The sequence below is a fragment of the Photinus pyralis genome, unplaced genomic scaffold (genome assembly GCF_008802855.1).
Source record: "Photinus pyralis isolate 1611_PpyrPB1 unplaced genomic scaffold, Ppyr1.3 Ppyr1.4_LG1, whole genome shotgun sequence".
NCBI classification, from domain to species: domain Eukaryota; kingdom Metazoa; phylum Arthropoda; class Insecta; order Coleoptera; family Lampyridae; genus Photinus; species Photinus pyralis.
The window spans coordinates 19,994,921-20,011,655 of NW_022170249.1; the positions used below are offsets into that span (position 1 = coordinate 19,994,921).

Consider the following 16,735-nt stretch of genomic DNA (forward strand, 5'->3'; position numbering starts at 1 on the left):
CAGAAATAATATGTTACCTTTTTTTACAATTACCTAAGTAGGTACTTAATAATAAAATATGGTTAAAATCAATTTCAAGTCTTCACAAACTGCACTTGTAGATAATATGTGCTATGTCCTTAGACAACCGCGTTGACACGCATTTAAAGGAAAGAAGCTCTTCTGAAAATGGAGTTGTGTAATTGGAACTTAAACAGGATGTTCTGTAAAAGCATGTATTTGTGAGCGGAAGAACGTTGTTGCACAATATTGCGGCTCCAGGCCCGAGGTGTTTTAATTGTTTTATTAATAATTATGCATATAAGTGGCACATTTTGTTATAAAAATTCTGAATCTAAGAATAGCTATTTATTGTGCTATTGGAAAGGATTACTGGTGATGAGCAATTACATTCTTGCCCGGTTTCACACAGGATTATTAAGGTTAATCATGATTTTAATACAATGGGTATAACATCTAAAAGGTCCTATTTAACACATGTACGGCGAACGTGTTCGTTGGACAGATCCATGCCAATTCGTATAGCCGGCCGGAGTCACTAGCGAATCGATTCGCCCAACAAGGTAATCTCTCGTTCGGTTCGCCAAATCGGTCTGTCCCCGATTTGGAGAACTCAACGAGATGATGATCATAACTTTTTAATTGTGCATCTTTTCTCTAATTTGACAATTGTTATATCTTCTATGGTTCCAGAGATCTCCATGGTAGACATCCGTATCGTGGACACAGAATCCGCCATGTCGCACTCCGGCAAAAAGTCCCGCCGCCGCAAAGACCCCTCGATCGCCGCAACGTTAGTGTTCGACTTTTCTATGTTCTGTAAGAAAATGACTTTACTTTTCCAATGCGAAAGTTTGGGTTGTAGATACCACCATAATCTTCTTTATTTTTTTAAATACGAAGGTTTTTCCTTTAAGCTTTTTGTCTCCCAAAACTAGTGTTGTAACCACTTGCAATACTCGGTATGTATATATGCCAGGTTTTTCCTTGCTGGATCCTTCGGTTTTTTTATATGTTGGGATGTGATACATAATCAGGAAGGGAATTAACTACAATGAAGAATTTTGTGCGTAAGAAAAGACCAAACGAATAAATACAGTACGCACATCACAAGACCATTCAAGGGAAACCTTCTACGATACAAAAACCCTGACAAATCGACTATGTCAACAAATTGCAAAAAAATACACAAATAAAACATCTCGGATTATACGATAAAAATGAAGCAATCGAATCAAATACAGTTAAACAAATTCATAAAAACACAACACACTAGGCAACATAAAAAGTGGAAAGCATGACCAATTGAGATAAAACAACTCGTAAAATGATAAATTGCATGTACATAAGAAAACATCAAAATGGCGGGGCTCTACTGCAGCAGAGTTAACATAAATTAAATTAACACGAAAAGTAGGTGCGAGAATGTCAATACCAAGTGTACATGTTTAAATCAATTATCGCCTAAGGGGACGTAAAATGGGTGTCAGGTGTCGGCGCACATTTTATCTCCCAGTTTTATTTACAATCTGTCCTAGAACATTAAGTAAATGTAATAACAACAATAATGCTTTAACACAACAATGCATGATAACTTAACCTCAATATTAAACAAACAGAATACTTTAGACTTTAGAGTGATTATAATACCGAAAATGAATCATAAACAGTAAGAGGGTTGACGAGTGTGTGAGGAAAGCTATTCCATTTCTATTCACGAGGTGATATTTTTTAATAATTTTATATATTTATGATGGCACCCTTAAAAACCGAAGAAGAATTAGAACCCGGAACCGAAAATTCTTGCTACGGAATCAGAACCCTTAACTACCTAAGTAGTGCGGAACCGGAACCTATACTTCACATGGGTTCCAATCCCTGCTTGTGGCCCTCTCTCGCAGATCGGGTTGGCGGACGGAGCGCTTGTTCCAGTATGAGTATAGTTCAGTGATTTCCAGTGTATGATCTATCTATGTAATGAAAAAGAGACTGCGAACACTGGTTTCATTGAATTAAATTAAATATCAAAAACTGTGTGTTTATGAATTTATTACAAAAACTTACAGTTACAATTACAATTAAATTATATTAATTTTAAATTAGAAAATATAATTTACATTACTGTATGAGTATTGAGCATGTATTCTTATTACAATCAGTATCGTTGCTAATGAAACACATACACTACCTCAGATGACATTCCAAAATTAATCCCGCGTTACCAGTTGTAGCGACATTGCCTTTAAAAAAAACGAAACGGCTACAATTTTGTAAAATTGAAAACATTTGCGATCGTTTCCCAATGATATAGGGTTAAAAGCATAGATGAACCACAGCAGTCTTATTACTAGATGGTGTATTTTGTACCGTTGACAAACATTGTGTGATTGCTAAAAAGTGTTCGAGGTGATATTCATTGACACAATGTGTTATTAGTATCGCGGTGAAATGAAAAAAAACACCTTTGTGAAACCCAAGAAGGTTAGAAAAAACAAATTCATATGGTAATTTTAGGAATAATTTTTAAATGCGTGAAATATGTAACCCGAAACATTCATACAAAATAAACTACCTATTTAATTTTTGTAGCTACCCTGGTAAATAAAAAAAATTTCCACATAGAAAGCAGTTATAAATAGGTACAATAAAAAACGCTTGTATAAACTAAAATTGTACTTGTTACAGTTATTGAGGCAAGTAGAGTATTGTGTACAGGTTTGTATTTCATCAGACCACATTAAGTGGTTAGTTTAATAAAAATGGCACAATTCACAGCGAATTACAATTAATAGAGATTTGATATGTTAGCTACGTTTCTTCGTTTAACGGAGGCGGCGGCTCTTCCACCGTATTTTGCAAAAGGCCCGCCTTTTCTTCCTTTACACTTCCGCAGCCATTATAAACCGTTTCATATACGGGATTCGCAAAGTTGCCAGACTGCACACATCGAAAAAAGCGATCAATTAAACAATCAAATGCATAATTGTTTAGCAACGAAAAAGATAACATACTTAGAGGAGATTAGCATATATGTTAATGAATTACTCAAGATTGAAGATCAACATACATAAGATAGCTCTCATTAGTATTATATAAGCTTGGAATTTAAAATTAAGAAGTTGACTAACATTACAATGACTGCCTGTACGAGGTGCTGTGACGTAGGTATAGAAGGCGGTACTCAAATAGCTAAAACTGCATCTATGCATTAATCACTTGATTTCAACAATTCCGCACCAAATCTAATGGGTCTTTTTAAATTTTATTTTGTAATTAGTCAGCCAGGTTTTCAATCACATTAGTTAAAAAAGTGCAAACCTAATTTTTTAGAGAATATTACATAATATCTATGTGCACAATGTGAATCAACTTTAGAGAATTTAATTCACTTACATGTTATGTGCAAGATATCATGAATCCTTGCAGGTAACAACAATTTCATGTTTGCCTTTGACAAATGCTGATTATCAGGGGTAAATACACAAGAGCTTGAATTTTAATCCGATAATTTTATTTTTACTGCCAGCAACAATTGATCACATCTGATAATGCAGATATTTAAATATTAAGTAGGTCCCTGCGGAATGTTGAACTGGTTAGAGGCAAAAATCCATTTTAACTCCTGAGAGAGAGAGAGTAAACAATATCTACCATTTTTGGGTTTTGGGCCTTGTATTTTAAATTTGATAACTCATAATAAAAATTCACAGCCTGTATCTAAATCTAAAATAGTTAGTCCGAGAGTTGCCCTGTTCCACGTTTCAAATGAATTCAAACATTTTTAAAGCACAGATGGAAAGACCATCACCACCAATTGTTAGCTGCATGATCAAAATCGAAAGACTAGGTATATTATGTAGATGTACAACTTACCTTATCTGCATCTAACGTAAAAGGTTCCGCGTCTCGTTCTTGGTAAATGGGATTATTAAAATCGTTCTCCTGAAGTCGCTCGTGAGCAAACGGATGTCTGCGACGCAATATAAAGTAAATGGCACCCAACGCGCATACAACCAGCACAAAAGAACCCACAGCCAGTAAAGTCGACAGCACAGCATTTCCTCCTTCGACGGCGATTTCACCGACGTACGTTTCGCGACTAATAAGTTCTGTACATCTCATGCCCTTATACTCAGAAGTACAATGGCAAGTGGGCATTCCATCGACTACAGTACAATCTCCTCCGTGTTCGCAGTAAAACTGGCAGGCGGCAGGCTGTTCGCAGAACTCTCCAGTCCAACCTTCGGTACAGATACAGATCGGCAAATGGCGTGGACCCCCAACTTTGCAAATGCCGTCGTTGTGACAGCGTCCCATGCATGGATTGTCGTGGCCCAAATAAATCTAGATTAAAAAATGTCACAATTACTATTATCTTCCATTTAATAGTCAATCAGGTCTTGTTCGCTCATGTAAAAGGAAATGATCTTGACTTAGTACTTCTCAAAGGACTTTTTTAGCTTGAAAACTGTTTAAACCAAGACCATTCTGGCTTGATGTGAGTGATTGGAAATTTAGCAAGTGTTAGGCCTAGTTGCAACCGAAGATCGTTATATTAAGTGGACTTTTGTCACATTTTTCTAATAGTCATTACCTACCACTTAATTGCAGTTCAGAATAATTGCCAAAAAAGTCTTTGTTAGAAAAAAAGGAGCAATGTATTATTTCTCTTTGTTTCGTTTTAAATACAAATTTTTATTTTCAAAATGATGGCAAATAGGTCCGACTACTATTAACTAATACAAAACCCCCCCGCGCGCGCGTCCCCGGGTGGCGGGTAGGGGGACACAGACATCTGAATGACTGTAAAGTGACTCATGCATCGATGATAAGTGGCTCGTCGCCGCGGATTAACCTCCTAAGTCAAGGTGTTAGCGACCCTGCCGAAGACTGTTTACTACTGGGGTGCAATGTCGATAACGGAGCCCCTCGGATACCGGGCGACCTCCAAGTCGTGGTCCCTTTCCTTCAGTAAGGGGCTGGCAGCAAAGCCCTGGGTTCAGAGCAGACCGCACTTCTACACTACTCATGGGAATTGTATGGACGATAATCTAAACAAACTCTGCCTGGGGTCCTCGTCAGGGGGGACCAAAAAGCCGGGCTCGAAAGAGGGGACGATTCCAACGCAGGGCGTGCTAGTGGGCCAGCTCCTATCCGCAAAAATAATAGGACTCTGGCAGACAGAAGGCGGGACCAGGAAGAATAAAACTTCCGGTCAAACGGGCTCTGCGTCAATGCCTAAGACTGTGTCTAGGCCGTTGGCTCAGGGAGGCAACTCAATGTGAAGGACCAAGCATCTCAGATCAGAGGAAAGCACTTTAGGATCTGACTGTGATGTACAAGCTCCCAGATAAAACGGTCACCATTTTGAAGCACCTCCAGAGGCAAATTCCTGGTTTCAGGATGAGCCTATGGAGGACGTTCTTGCGCAAGGAGGACCTGGTAAGGCCCTCCTCGCATATGGTGTGGATGAGACATCCTATCGAGCACTCTAGTGGCAGAACGTTCAAGCACACACTGGGATCTGGCACATCACATTTGTGATGAAAGCGAGTGGTCCCGGTGCACCAGGTAAGGGAAAGGGCTTCACCGGAGACGGAAGGGACTCGATCCTTCGTTATCGACCTCCAAAGGGCGTCGGGATTACTACCGCCGCCTTCAGAGGTCGAGAAAGATGTCGACGAGCTTTAGGCTCGTGTGGTGTGGCTCCGACCAGGGTTGGAACCGTCGGCACCACTAGGAGAGGGGGGACCTAGTACATCAGTGACCTGTTTAATAGGTCAACAACATTGCTGTAAAGCAGACAGGAGTATGCGTCATATAAGAACCTTTGGTTTACAGGGGACATGTAAAAGGTCTCGGCCAGGTGGAAGACTCATCTCTTTATTATAAGAGGGACCTCAAACCTAGGACTTGCATTTATCTCGATAGACGAATTGAGTGTTATGTAATGGTTCATTTTTGTTTCAAGAACCAAAAAGAGCTACTCGGATCGGTGTAAGGCTGATCGACTCGCAAATATCTGCCCAGCTGGTTACCAAGCGATCTCTGAGATGGGCGATCAACACGTTCAGCCCATTTAAGAATGCAGGACTGGACGGGATATTCTCGGCTCTTATGCAGAAGGGCCTGGAACCGCTGCTCTTACATTTGTTGAACCTCTTTCAAGCCTCCCTGGCTTTAGGATATATCGCCGAAACCAGGAGAAAGGTAAGAGTTGTTTACCTACCTAAGCCGGGTCGTACCAAATGATATGGCGAAGGATTACAGGCCCATTGTTTCTTCTAAAAACAGTGGAGAAGCTGGTGGATGTATACATAAGGAATAGGGTACTGTACTGGTCCTTAGACCACCTCCTTGGTCACTAGAGGATGTCGCCTAATTATTTTTAGGTCTAAATTTTATGTAAGGTTGGTAGGTAAGTGTCGTCCTTCGTAACCGCCCAAATGTAATTATTGTGTTTATCGTTAGCGTTTCTCAACAAAGACTACCTACGATCAATCTACGTGGTTTTTATTTTCCCTCTCCTCGCCGGCGAACTTTTACCAGCCCTGCACTACCACGGGTCCGTTTCGCTACAATTGTGGATAAAAATGCAGAACGTTTCATTGCATTATTTATACTTGGAGTGGTTAGTTACGATAAAAATAGTACATTATATATCAAGGTAAAGAAGTACAGTATTATTGCCTGAGCACCAAGATTACATCTCGAGGCCCTTGCGCCGAGGGGTGTAAGGTGCGAAGGCAATAATAGACTTCTCAACCGTGGTATATATACTATTTTTTTCACTACTAGCACTTGAAATCCTCTAAATTAACATATTATATTGATAAGAAAGTTAACGGTTGGACAGAATTGTTTGTTTCTTAATATAACATATTAATCAAGTACGTAGAAGTACAAGTCAAACAGGCCGTATTTTGTTGTGTCATTGAGATATTTTCAAAGAGTAATTTCGTTCGAATTTTTTCAAAATGTGATAATTTTAGGTATGTAATTTCTCTGAAAATGGCGGATGGTGGCAATTATTCATTTTAGAGAACTTGTCTAAACGTTTATTGAGCGAAATTTCGGGTTGTGTTTTCTAAAAGTGACAGCGTGACAGTTCTCATTATTGACTACTAGTTAATAATGTCCACATTATTAATCACTTTGAACAAATGCCGAGAAAGCCAACTTTACAAGTGGAAAAAAGGTTAATAATCATGTCATCAGACGCTAGTAGTGAAAAAAAAAGTTAAAGACGATTAATTAGTGCTTTTGCTGGCTGTTAAATCCTAAGTATCCAAAGGGAAAATTGACATTCGCAAACTGCGGAACATTCGAGTCGATCGTTTTGGAGATTTTTTATAGCAATTTATTTTCAAAGTCAATTTAACATTCCTGAAGAGGTCGACCCACGGAAGCTTATTCCGTCATCAGTCATCGTGCTAGATTGGCATACTTAAGTTGGAGAGCCCACTAGTGAAAAGTAAGAAGGATATAATTTGTGTCCAATAGATAAGGACGTATACCTATTTTCGTTGAATAATTTATGACTTATCTCAAATTAGTAAATAATAATAATAAATAAAAAATAAAAATCAGATGTTGCATTAACGTTGGAAACCAGTGTGTATAGAAAAGGAAGTTTTTAGATGTGATATATAAAAGCAAAATTTGCCAATATGCTTTAAATATTCCGTAATTAATTAAATGCTTTGTTATGGAGCTCTGTTTTGGAGGAAATACAAATTATGTGGATTTGATTCTTTATTTGACAATTTCCTCCTAAATGAATATCTATGGTTTGAATTTGGTATGCATTAACTATGATGCCATTCATTGTTCTGGCCAGGTCTGGCCTGTGTTTGGCAGTTGCCACAAAAACATATGGCTTGTCTAACAATGGAAACAATGACAGCTCCCATTTTCGAATTCCTATACGTATTTAAAAATTAGCATCAGTTTTTAAAAAACCCACAAGAGTTGTTCATTGTGTTTTTGACCGCACGTGCGGTAAAGGAGACTTGGGAGTGATCTGGGGAGATTTCCGCTCGAAGGCGTTTTACTAGAATAAAAAAAACTTGGAAAATACTCACTTCACATTTAGATCCTCCCCATAAGCTCGTACATTTGCAAACTTCCATATCCGCTCGAACCTCGCAAGTTCCATTATTTTGACAACCGCAATGGTTTCGGCAATCCGGCAAAGGATTCGGCAATAAGCACTGATTAATTTCGCATCTGCGACCGCTGTAAAGGGGCGGACACACGCATTCAAGCTGTTTGGTACCAATTCGGCACGTTCCACCATTTTGGCAATGCTGAAAGCACGCATTTTGTTCGCATCTCAAGCCGACAAATCCAGGCTGACAGGTACACCAAGGTCCAGTAGGGGTTAACTTACAACTACCGGAATTGACACAGTAATGATCACAATCGGATTTCTCGCAACTTTGACCAAAGTACCCTATGGGGCAATGGCAATTGCTGAAGTTTTCAGTTCGCGTACAGACGCCACCGTTTTTGCACTCTAGGTGGGCGCAATCCTGACAGCGCGCACCAGTGAATCCAGGCGGACAATTGCAATGGAGTTGATCCGGTCTGGGATTGAAACAAGTTCCACCATTGTAACAGTAATTCTCGCACATATTAACGGGAATTTCGCATCGTTCGCCTGTCCACTGAGGCGGACAGTTGCATCCCAGAGGAGGAGGCGTATCTGGAGTTTTAGGGGATAGTAAGTCGATGTAGCACATTCCTTTGTTCCTACAAAACTGCGAACAGCGATATTGCTCGCAATGGACCCCTGCATACTTCGGCGGACAAATACATTTGGGCCCCTGTCCTGGAATTATCTTGCAACTGCCTGTATTACAATTTAGAGAACACGCCGTGGCGGACGTACTAACCGCTTGGCACGTCTGAAACAAACCGATTATGAGCAACGACACGGTCACAAGAACGCGCATTTTTAGTCCGACTTATGTTGGAACCTTCTGATACACTAACAATAAAGTAAACTCTTAATTATGTCAAATATGAAATAAATGGGAATTCCATCGACCGACCCGACTTTCCACGTACGGCAAACAGCCAAGCAGGTACTTACCAAATTATCCTTGACGAAACCGTCCGCACAAGTGCACGTCGCGCCTCCTGGAGCGAGAAGGCAAAATTCGGATGTATGGCAAAAGTCCTGGCAGCGATTTGCAATTAGCCGCTCTTGTCGATGTTCTTGAACTATAAGAATGTGTGACAACCGTGGAAGCCCTTGGGCAAGGTGAGAGATATTTCCACGGCCGAATTTGTCAAGACGCAGAACGTTATGAGTGTGATAGGTTGAAACAAATAAATTATCTTCGAACACTTCCAGCTTGTAAGGCCGTTCTTCTGCGAAAACAGAAAAAAAACTAAATTAGTTTCAGTGGAAATTACGAAGGGGGAATTCGCGTGGGCATTACCTTTGTATTACATAATCGTCTAAGAAGAGATGAGAGTTTTTACCAGCAATATACCTGGTAATCCTTAACAAGCTTGACAAGATTTTTGCCCAAATCCAATTATACTTTCGCCTTGCGTAATAAAAATATTTCGAATCGATGTAAGAATTGTGTATGCAACATTTTAATAAAACTTCATGTACTCTGATAATTACAGGAATCAAGACGTACTAATCGGCTAATTAGCTAAATATAGACGGTATTTTGTCATAGCCTTCGCAAATTGGTGTGTACTTTTTATAAAATTGTAATAATTTAAAAATCATTTATTAACTACGTTACAACAAAGGCGTCTATCTTTAAGGTCAAGTTAATGATCATAATATGGACTTTCACAGTAGGTACAATTTGAGTAAATGTATGGTAATTTATTCGCGAATTAACAAACCATAAATAATCAATTATCATAATTCGGACTGAGAGGGAAATTGTATGCAAAAATAAATCGAAGTTTGCATATTCAGACATTCAACAGAGTGGTGGGAAGCTAGAGACGTAGAGAATGCAATCGGCACTTGTGAATTGTGTAAAGGCACATTAGTAATCAACCCCATATAAAATATCTCTGGAAGTTGCACGCGAACACCTACTCGCCAATCGCTTATTTCGAAACCAGTCCATCGCAATATAAGGAGGTTTGGACACGTGAGTGTGTGCGTGCATTTATTTTTTTATTAGATTGGTAGTTGAAGTTTGGTCAAGCATGTACGTCTCTCGTACGTATATTGATGTAATTGTAATTAAAGACTCGATTAACTATTCCTATTTATTAGCTTACATAAGCACAGAACGCAAGATGTGGTTGCTGACCTGCACTCTATCTTATGTACCTATACTACCTAACAAAGCAGATGGTTTACTTTAGGGTCTGAGGTCCTTAAATACGGTCCTGCACTCCTGACTTTTTAAATTCGTTTGAACACGTAAGGCGCCTGTGAGTCGTGGGATGATTGTCTCGCGTTACAGACAAAATTTAGTTTGTATTGCAGTAGTTGTTATGTGGGTTGTTGCGTCATGAGGGATTCACATACTAAACGGAAAATTACTCCAACTCCACGTGGAGTTAATTTACAGCCGTCAATGATTTGGTTGGACGAGTAAAGTTAGTTGAATGGTGGAAAAGATTTGCGTCAAGGGTAATGGGTGTCGATCTAAAAAAGAAAAGTAGTGAAAATTGGTTAAGAGATAACCGCCTAGGGAATCGCGTAAGCGAAGTTAAGTTAACCACCTGTAAATTACCGGAGAGTGTGCTTTATTTTGTAAACAGCAAGGATGCTATTTATGCTCGCCAAGAGAGAATGCCGGTCTCAGAACTCTTAATAACTGTTCTCCAATCGTAGAATAGTAAACCACGGGATTGTAACCGGCATCAGGTGTTCTGTGACTGGCATTCTCTCCTGGCGAGGCATTAGTCCAGGGAATAGAGGGTTTTAACTTGCAAAATGTCATAGACAGTCTTCTGGTGGTTAAGAATTTAAGTTTTCGACCTCCCACCCCTTGTGCTTCCCCCGTACCACCCCCAAAACCCCTGAAATTTGGTTGGTTTCTTAGTTTTTCAATCCCGTCTTTTTAATGGTTCACTTTAGAAAAAAATATTGTTATCAGAAATTGTAGACCATAAAATTCTAGAGAACTTTGATATAGACTACTTTTTTGTGAAATGGGAGGGGGGATAAAGGATTTTAAGGATGAAGCTGAATTGAAGTGAGATAATTTTTTTGTTCCACACGTATATTAGAAAGCCCTACAATCTCACAGTGATTCAAATATCCCTACTAGCAAGGGTTGAAAGTTGAATTATTATGCATCCCCTTTGGTAAGGGTGCAGCGTAGGGGGATTTATACCACGATAAGTTCAAGATATTTTCTCATAAAACTCTTAATTATAGAGATAAAGTATAAAATTTGGTTAAAACATCTACATAGAAATTTCAGAATTCTTAAAAATATAAGCAACTCTGAACCGTTTTTAATAAACATTTCAGAAAAAAGTAGTGTATATCAAAGTTCTGTAGAATTGTATAGTCTACAATTTCTGATAACAATATTTTTTTGAAAAATGAATCTATAAAAAGATATGATTGAAAAACTAAAAAACCAACCAAATTTCTTTGGTTTTAAGGGTGGTGCGGGGGAAGCACAGGGGGTGGGAGGTCGAAAACTTGGATTCTTAATCACCAGATATTCTTTCATGACATGCAAACAAAATTGGAACTACTTCTCGTTTTGCAGGAAATGGTCCATTTTCAGTCTCTATTTCCTGGACTACATTATAATATGGGATTGCCAGATCACGGTGTATTTTCGCCGCGTATAATGCGGGGTTGTGACGTCACTTGCGGTTGCGGACTGGGCCGCATGCTTTGGTTTTTGGTCCTTATGTATGAAATCATCGGTTTTAGGAAAGTTATATATTATATTATAGCAGTGAATTCTGACAGCCAGGTTCGTTGGTGACGTCACGTACGACTTAACGCTAGCAACATTACAAGCATAGGGAGCTGGTTATCCTACGTTATACATATAACATCCTAGATACCTGTAATTTAGAATTAAGCGCTGGATGATTATTGTTTCTTGGGACACCTGTAAATTACTGTGGGGTGGAATTAATTTTCATAGATAATTTGCGTTGATACAAGGAAATTAGGGCAGGTTTTTAAAAATGGGTTGGAACAAAGCCTGTCAATCTCAGAGAAACCATAAGCGTCTACCGCTACCCTCAAACAAGAAGAAATAATTTTTGCAGGATGAATGCGCATTCGTTCTTTTTCAAATATTCGAAGCGTAGTAATTCGGAAATTTCAGTGACGCATTAATAAATATTTTATGGTTCGTGAAAAGTTATGTGATAATATGCAGAATTGTAATGCATTTGTTAGGGTGAAGATAATTATTCATAATCGACCGTAAATGTGATAAATTTGAGGTGCATTTCCTTTTAAAACTGTAGGTCAAGGAAAACTACTGCTTTTATTTTTTATTTATTGTCCCTATTGTTCTAGACCCTCAACAGGCTTACGCCCAATTACCGAGTGACCCCCATAATGCTTTTTAGAGGTGCCTCTGCAGAAGGTCTTAAGGTGTTCTATACTACTCCAGTATTTACCTTACGAATTAGGAAAACTGCAGGAAAACCTAATTCCGAGTAGCCGGCAGAATGCTCGCAAAGGAAATTCCCATCTCTGCCACAGATGAAAAATTCCTACCTCAACCCAGGTTCGAACACTCGACCTCCGGTTTTGTAGTCCAACGCTCTACTACTGAACTACAAAGCCGAGCTGCTATTTATGTATCTAAGAAGGTAATGAAAATTTTTAAAAATTATTCCGGGTGCTGGTCATTTCCCTTCCCTCAATTATTCACATTGACCGATTATGAATAATCGCGGCATTAATTACTTTAACGGTAGCATATTGACAATTCGCCATTCCAAATAACAGTGAGACCTCTGGTGGCAGTACATTGCAAAAATACAGTTAGAAGAAGACCGCCATTTTGATAGCGTTTCTTTATTTCCACTGCACTTGCGCAAACACAAATAAGCTGTCCTAGAAAGTTGTTTTAGTAGATCTTTCCAAACGTAAATAGGAGATATATACGATGCCATTCTTTGACACACTCTGCTGGAATCAGTGTAATTACGGTACAATTAATAACGTTCGCTTAAAGCGTCAACATTTAACACGCAACATTCTCAACAATTTACTTTGTGATCAGTGTAATGACACTACTCACGGTATGCATAACTTAAAGCGGTACCTATATATTAAAACATGCCACATTCAAGGTTGGCCTTTGCGATTATGTCCCAAATAGTAAAAAAAATTAAATCATTATTTATTAAAGCACGATGGAAAAGAGCAAAAATATTGTTGGTAGTCCTAGTGTAATTATGCTACGAATAGGCTATTTCAAAGTGTCGTCTTTTAACACACTCCACTTCAAAATATATTAAATGTGATCAATGTGATTACACTACAAATAATAAAATACATTTAAAACGCCATAAAAAGCAGTCGGAGTCACTGGACTCCAATTTATAAAATGAAATACTAGGTACGAAGACTAGAACCGGGGAGCTTTTCCTTACCTAGAAGCCCGGCTACTACACTACCTATATTAAAAAAAAACTATTCGGAAAAAAATTAAAAGATTCGTTAAATAAGATTGGGAAACATGTTTTAGGAAATGTCATAGACTCACTTAAGATCATTACCAAAGATGCGCTTGGAGCAGATAAAGAAAGCCGCGTACCGATCAAATTGACCGCTTCCGCGGTTCTAGGGTCAATTACGTTATCGGAGCCCTAGTTGGTGCACTTTCCACATGTCTAATCCACGTAAGAGAATGTCGGCGAGTTGTTGTAAAGTTGTACGAGTACGCTATAATTTGTGATGTTTATTTGTAATTAAAAAATTAAGTTATCTGTAATCAAGCGAAGTCAAGACAGCCTATCAGGTAAGATAGGATTAAGGGGCTATTTCAAGTTTCAAAACGGCATGATAAACTCAATTTACTTGAAAATTAGTAGAATTTCAATTAAAAACCTACTAGTATATAACCCTATGTTTACAAAACGCCCACGCCATTTGTAAACTATACCAGCGCCTCTAGTGTTAATCTGAATCGCGAATAGTTTTACATTTAATACAATTTTGAAAATTGTATTTATAACACAAACAATATTCCATAATTGTTATCAATTATTGCATGAAAGTTCTTTTCCATTTGGTTTATTCTTCATTATGCCTATATGATGATCGTAATATGTATATATGAGCAGCATCTTTATCAAATTATGGTCTAAATATTGCTAACATGAGATCTATCTTAGGTCAACGCGGACAAGTGATACGTAGCAAAACAGACGTAGATACGGCACAACAAAACAATTCTTCAGTGTATTGTTGAAGTACCACTTTGTCGAACATACTAGCATTCTTTTTGAAAGCTTACATTACGGCATTCTTAATGATTTTATACAATTGCTTCATAAGCGTTTGAAAACAAAACTAACATAAATCTAGACAACGTCATTTTTTCTTCTAGGTAGCTCGGCTAAAAACTATTTTCTAAGTTGCAAAATAAAAAAGGCACTTGGACAAATACAAATTAAAAATTCCCGTTACAGTACCCCCTCCTTGTTTTCGAACTAATTCGCCCTACTTATTTTGAAAACAAACTACCCTAATTAACGGGAGTTGTCCTAGGATAATCAAAATAAAATTGAATAGAAACACACAAAAAAACTCCTAGAAACGGATTTGATATTTTCTGATATCAGTTTAGGTTCCAATGTATTATGGCCATTTCCAAAATTAACAAAGTATATAACCCAATACCGTAAAAAGAAGAATTTTTCGCACAAATTGATAACCGCCTAAGGTAAGCCGAAATATCACAATGACAGATAATGGATAGGCATCTTACCTTTTTTTGTAGCTTATAACCCATCTCAGTGTTGGTTTTAAAAGTGTCAAACATGCTTTAAAAGAAGTGATCAACTTACCTTGAGTAAAGACTTTTACCACGTGCCGATCGCCGCCATCTAATCTCACAGATTCGATTGTAAGCGCTTTTGGATCCGCCCAATAAATCCTCTGTGCTGCATGATCCAATGCAAGTCCGGTTGGCCAAAGAACTCCTGCCGTTACAAGGACATGTCTACGATTTCCATCCATGTATGCAGTTTCTATTCTCGGTAAAGGGCCCCAATCAGTCCAGAACAATAACCCTTGAGCAGGCGCGACCACAATATCTCGCGGTTGTTGCATTTCATCGTCGATGAGAGTATATGTCAAGTGGCCATCTAAGGTCGCCACTATAATACGATTTAAATCACTCACATATAATTTACGGCCAACCCAATCAACGGCCAAACCCCTCGGTTCCCGCAACGCGCTTAATACCGTTCGTATATCAGTTTCGCGAGTAACTCTTCTTCCATCATTCAATGGTAAGGTCATACTTTGAACTCGTTTATTTAGGTGGTCGCACCAAAATGCGGTCACTTGTCGTAAATCATAAAATATGTCTACAGCATCGACTTTATAGCCTGGAGCTGTAGCTAGGACAGTTTTACTATAGATTTGGTTGGCTATACTAGCTTTGTAAGGTGACATCAGGCGTAATTCTGCCTCCGCCGCTAAAACCAACTGTGCGGGGGCACCTTGCGCTTGGCATCCCCCATCCCTAGTATGATGATACCCAGCATTACATTTGCAAGTATAGTTGCCATGTTTGCGAACCACACACGTTTGCGAACAAGTACCCCAGCGGCACACCGAATTATTACAATCTTCTTCATCGCTGTTATCTTCACAGTCATTTTCGCCATCACACTGTAACTGCGCGTCAATACAATGCCCACTACGGCAACGGTATTGATGAGCGGCGCACTTGCCAAAGCTGCGACACGCGAGAGGATCTTCGTCACTATTATCACCGCACTGATCACGACCGTCGCACACCGCACTTATCGGGACGCATCGATGATTCCGGCAACGTAATCGTCCAGGAGGGCACGCCAATGTTACGCATAAAGCTAGAGACTCGTCGGATCCGTCCTCGCAATCATTTTGGCCGTCACATCTCCAGTCCTCATTTATACACAAACCATTATTGCATTTAAAACCGTTATCTGGACATGTATCACTGCAGTTGACTTCGTCAGAACCATCTGCGCAGTCGGTATCACCATCGCATTTCCATTGTCTGAAACAAATATTTATTACACAGCCAGCATTTTGCAGTTTTCATTAAGGCTCCTCTGTAGTCAATTTCAATTTAAATTTTTAACCGCCAAAGTCGTCAGTAGAGTAAGACTCCTCATTAAGCAATGAATTCAATTACGGCGTAGCTCCAAAGGAAAGGTCAAGGGTCAAGATGCAATGCATTCGTCGTTTTAAGGTAAGAAAGTGATGTATCGATCCATGAAGTAAAGCTTTTAATCCGAATTCGTATTTGGTTTGAGTATAGGAAATTTTACACATGTACCGCTTCATATTAAACGTGAACAAAAATATGTTTGGAGAAATGAGCGATAAACGGTGCGCGTTTAGAATGAGATGCAGGATGGGTTAAATAGATAAGTGCGAGCTCGACCGGACCGTATGGTCAGTTCTAATAACCGTTGTGCCGAAGAGGTAGATGGGTTTTAAACGTATGGACGTGTGGTAAAAAACATGAGAACTTGACGGCTTCACCGAGTACCGTTTCGGTTTTCCAACCGACAGCTACATGTA

General features: G+C 39.0%; 1 protein-coding gene across 2 annotated transcripts in view; it reads right to left on the reverse strand.

Moving 5' to 3' along the window:
- Positions 1-2,032: 2,032 nt before the first annotated feature.
- The window catches only part of LOC116158874 (prolow-density lipoprotein receptor-related protein 1), a gene marked incomplete at its 5' end in the record, with an annotated part of 40,593 nt that continues 25,890 nt past the window's right edge, over positions 2,033-16,735 (reverse strand). The window contains 5 exon segments of one of the 2 annotated variants that reach the window (XM_031471729.1): positions 2,033-2,240; positions 3,874-4,344; positions 8,085-8,909; positions 9,098-9,378; positions 15,001-16,205. In XM_031471729.1, coding sequence (XP_031327589.1) covers positions 2,208-2,240; positions 3,874-4,344; positions 8,085-8,909; positions 9,098-9,378; positions 15,001-16,205 — 2,815 coding nt within the window. 2 annotated transcript variants of the gene reach the window in all.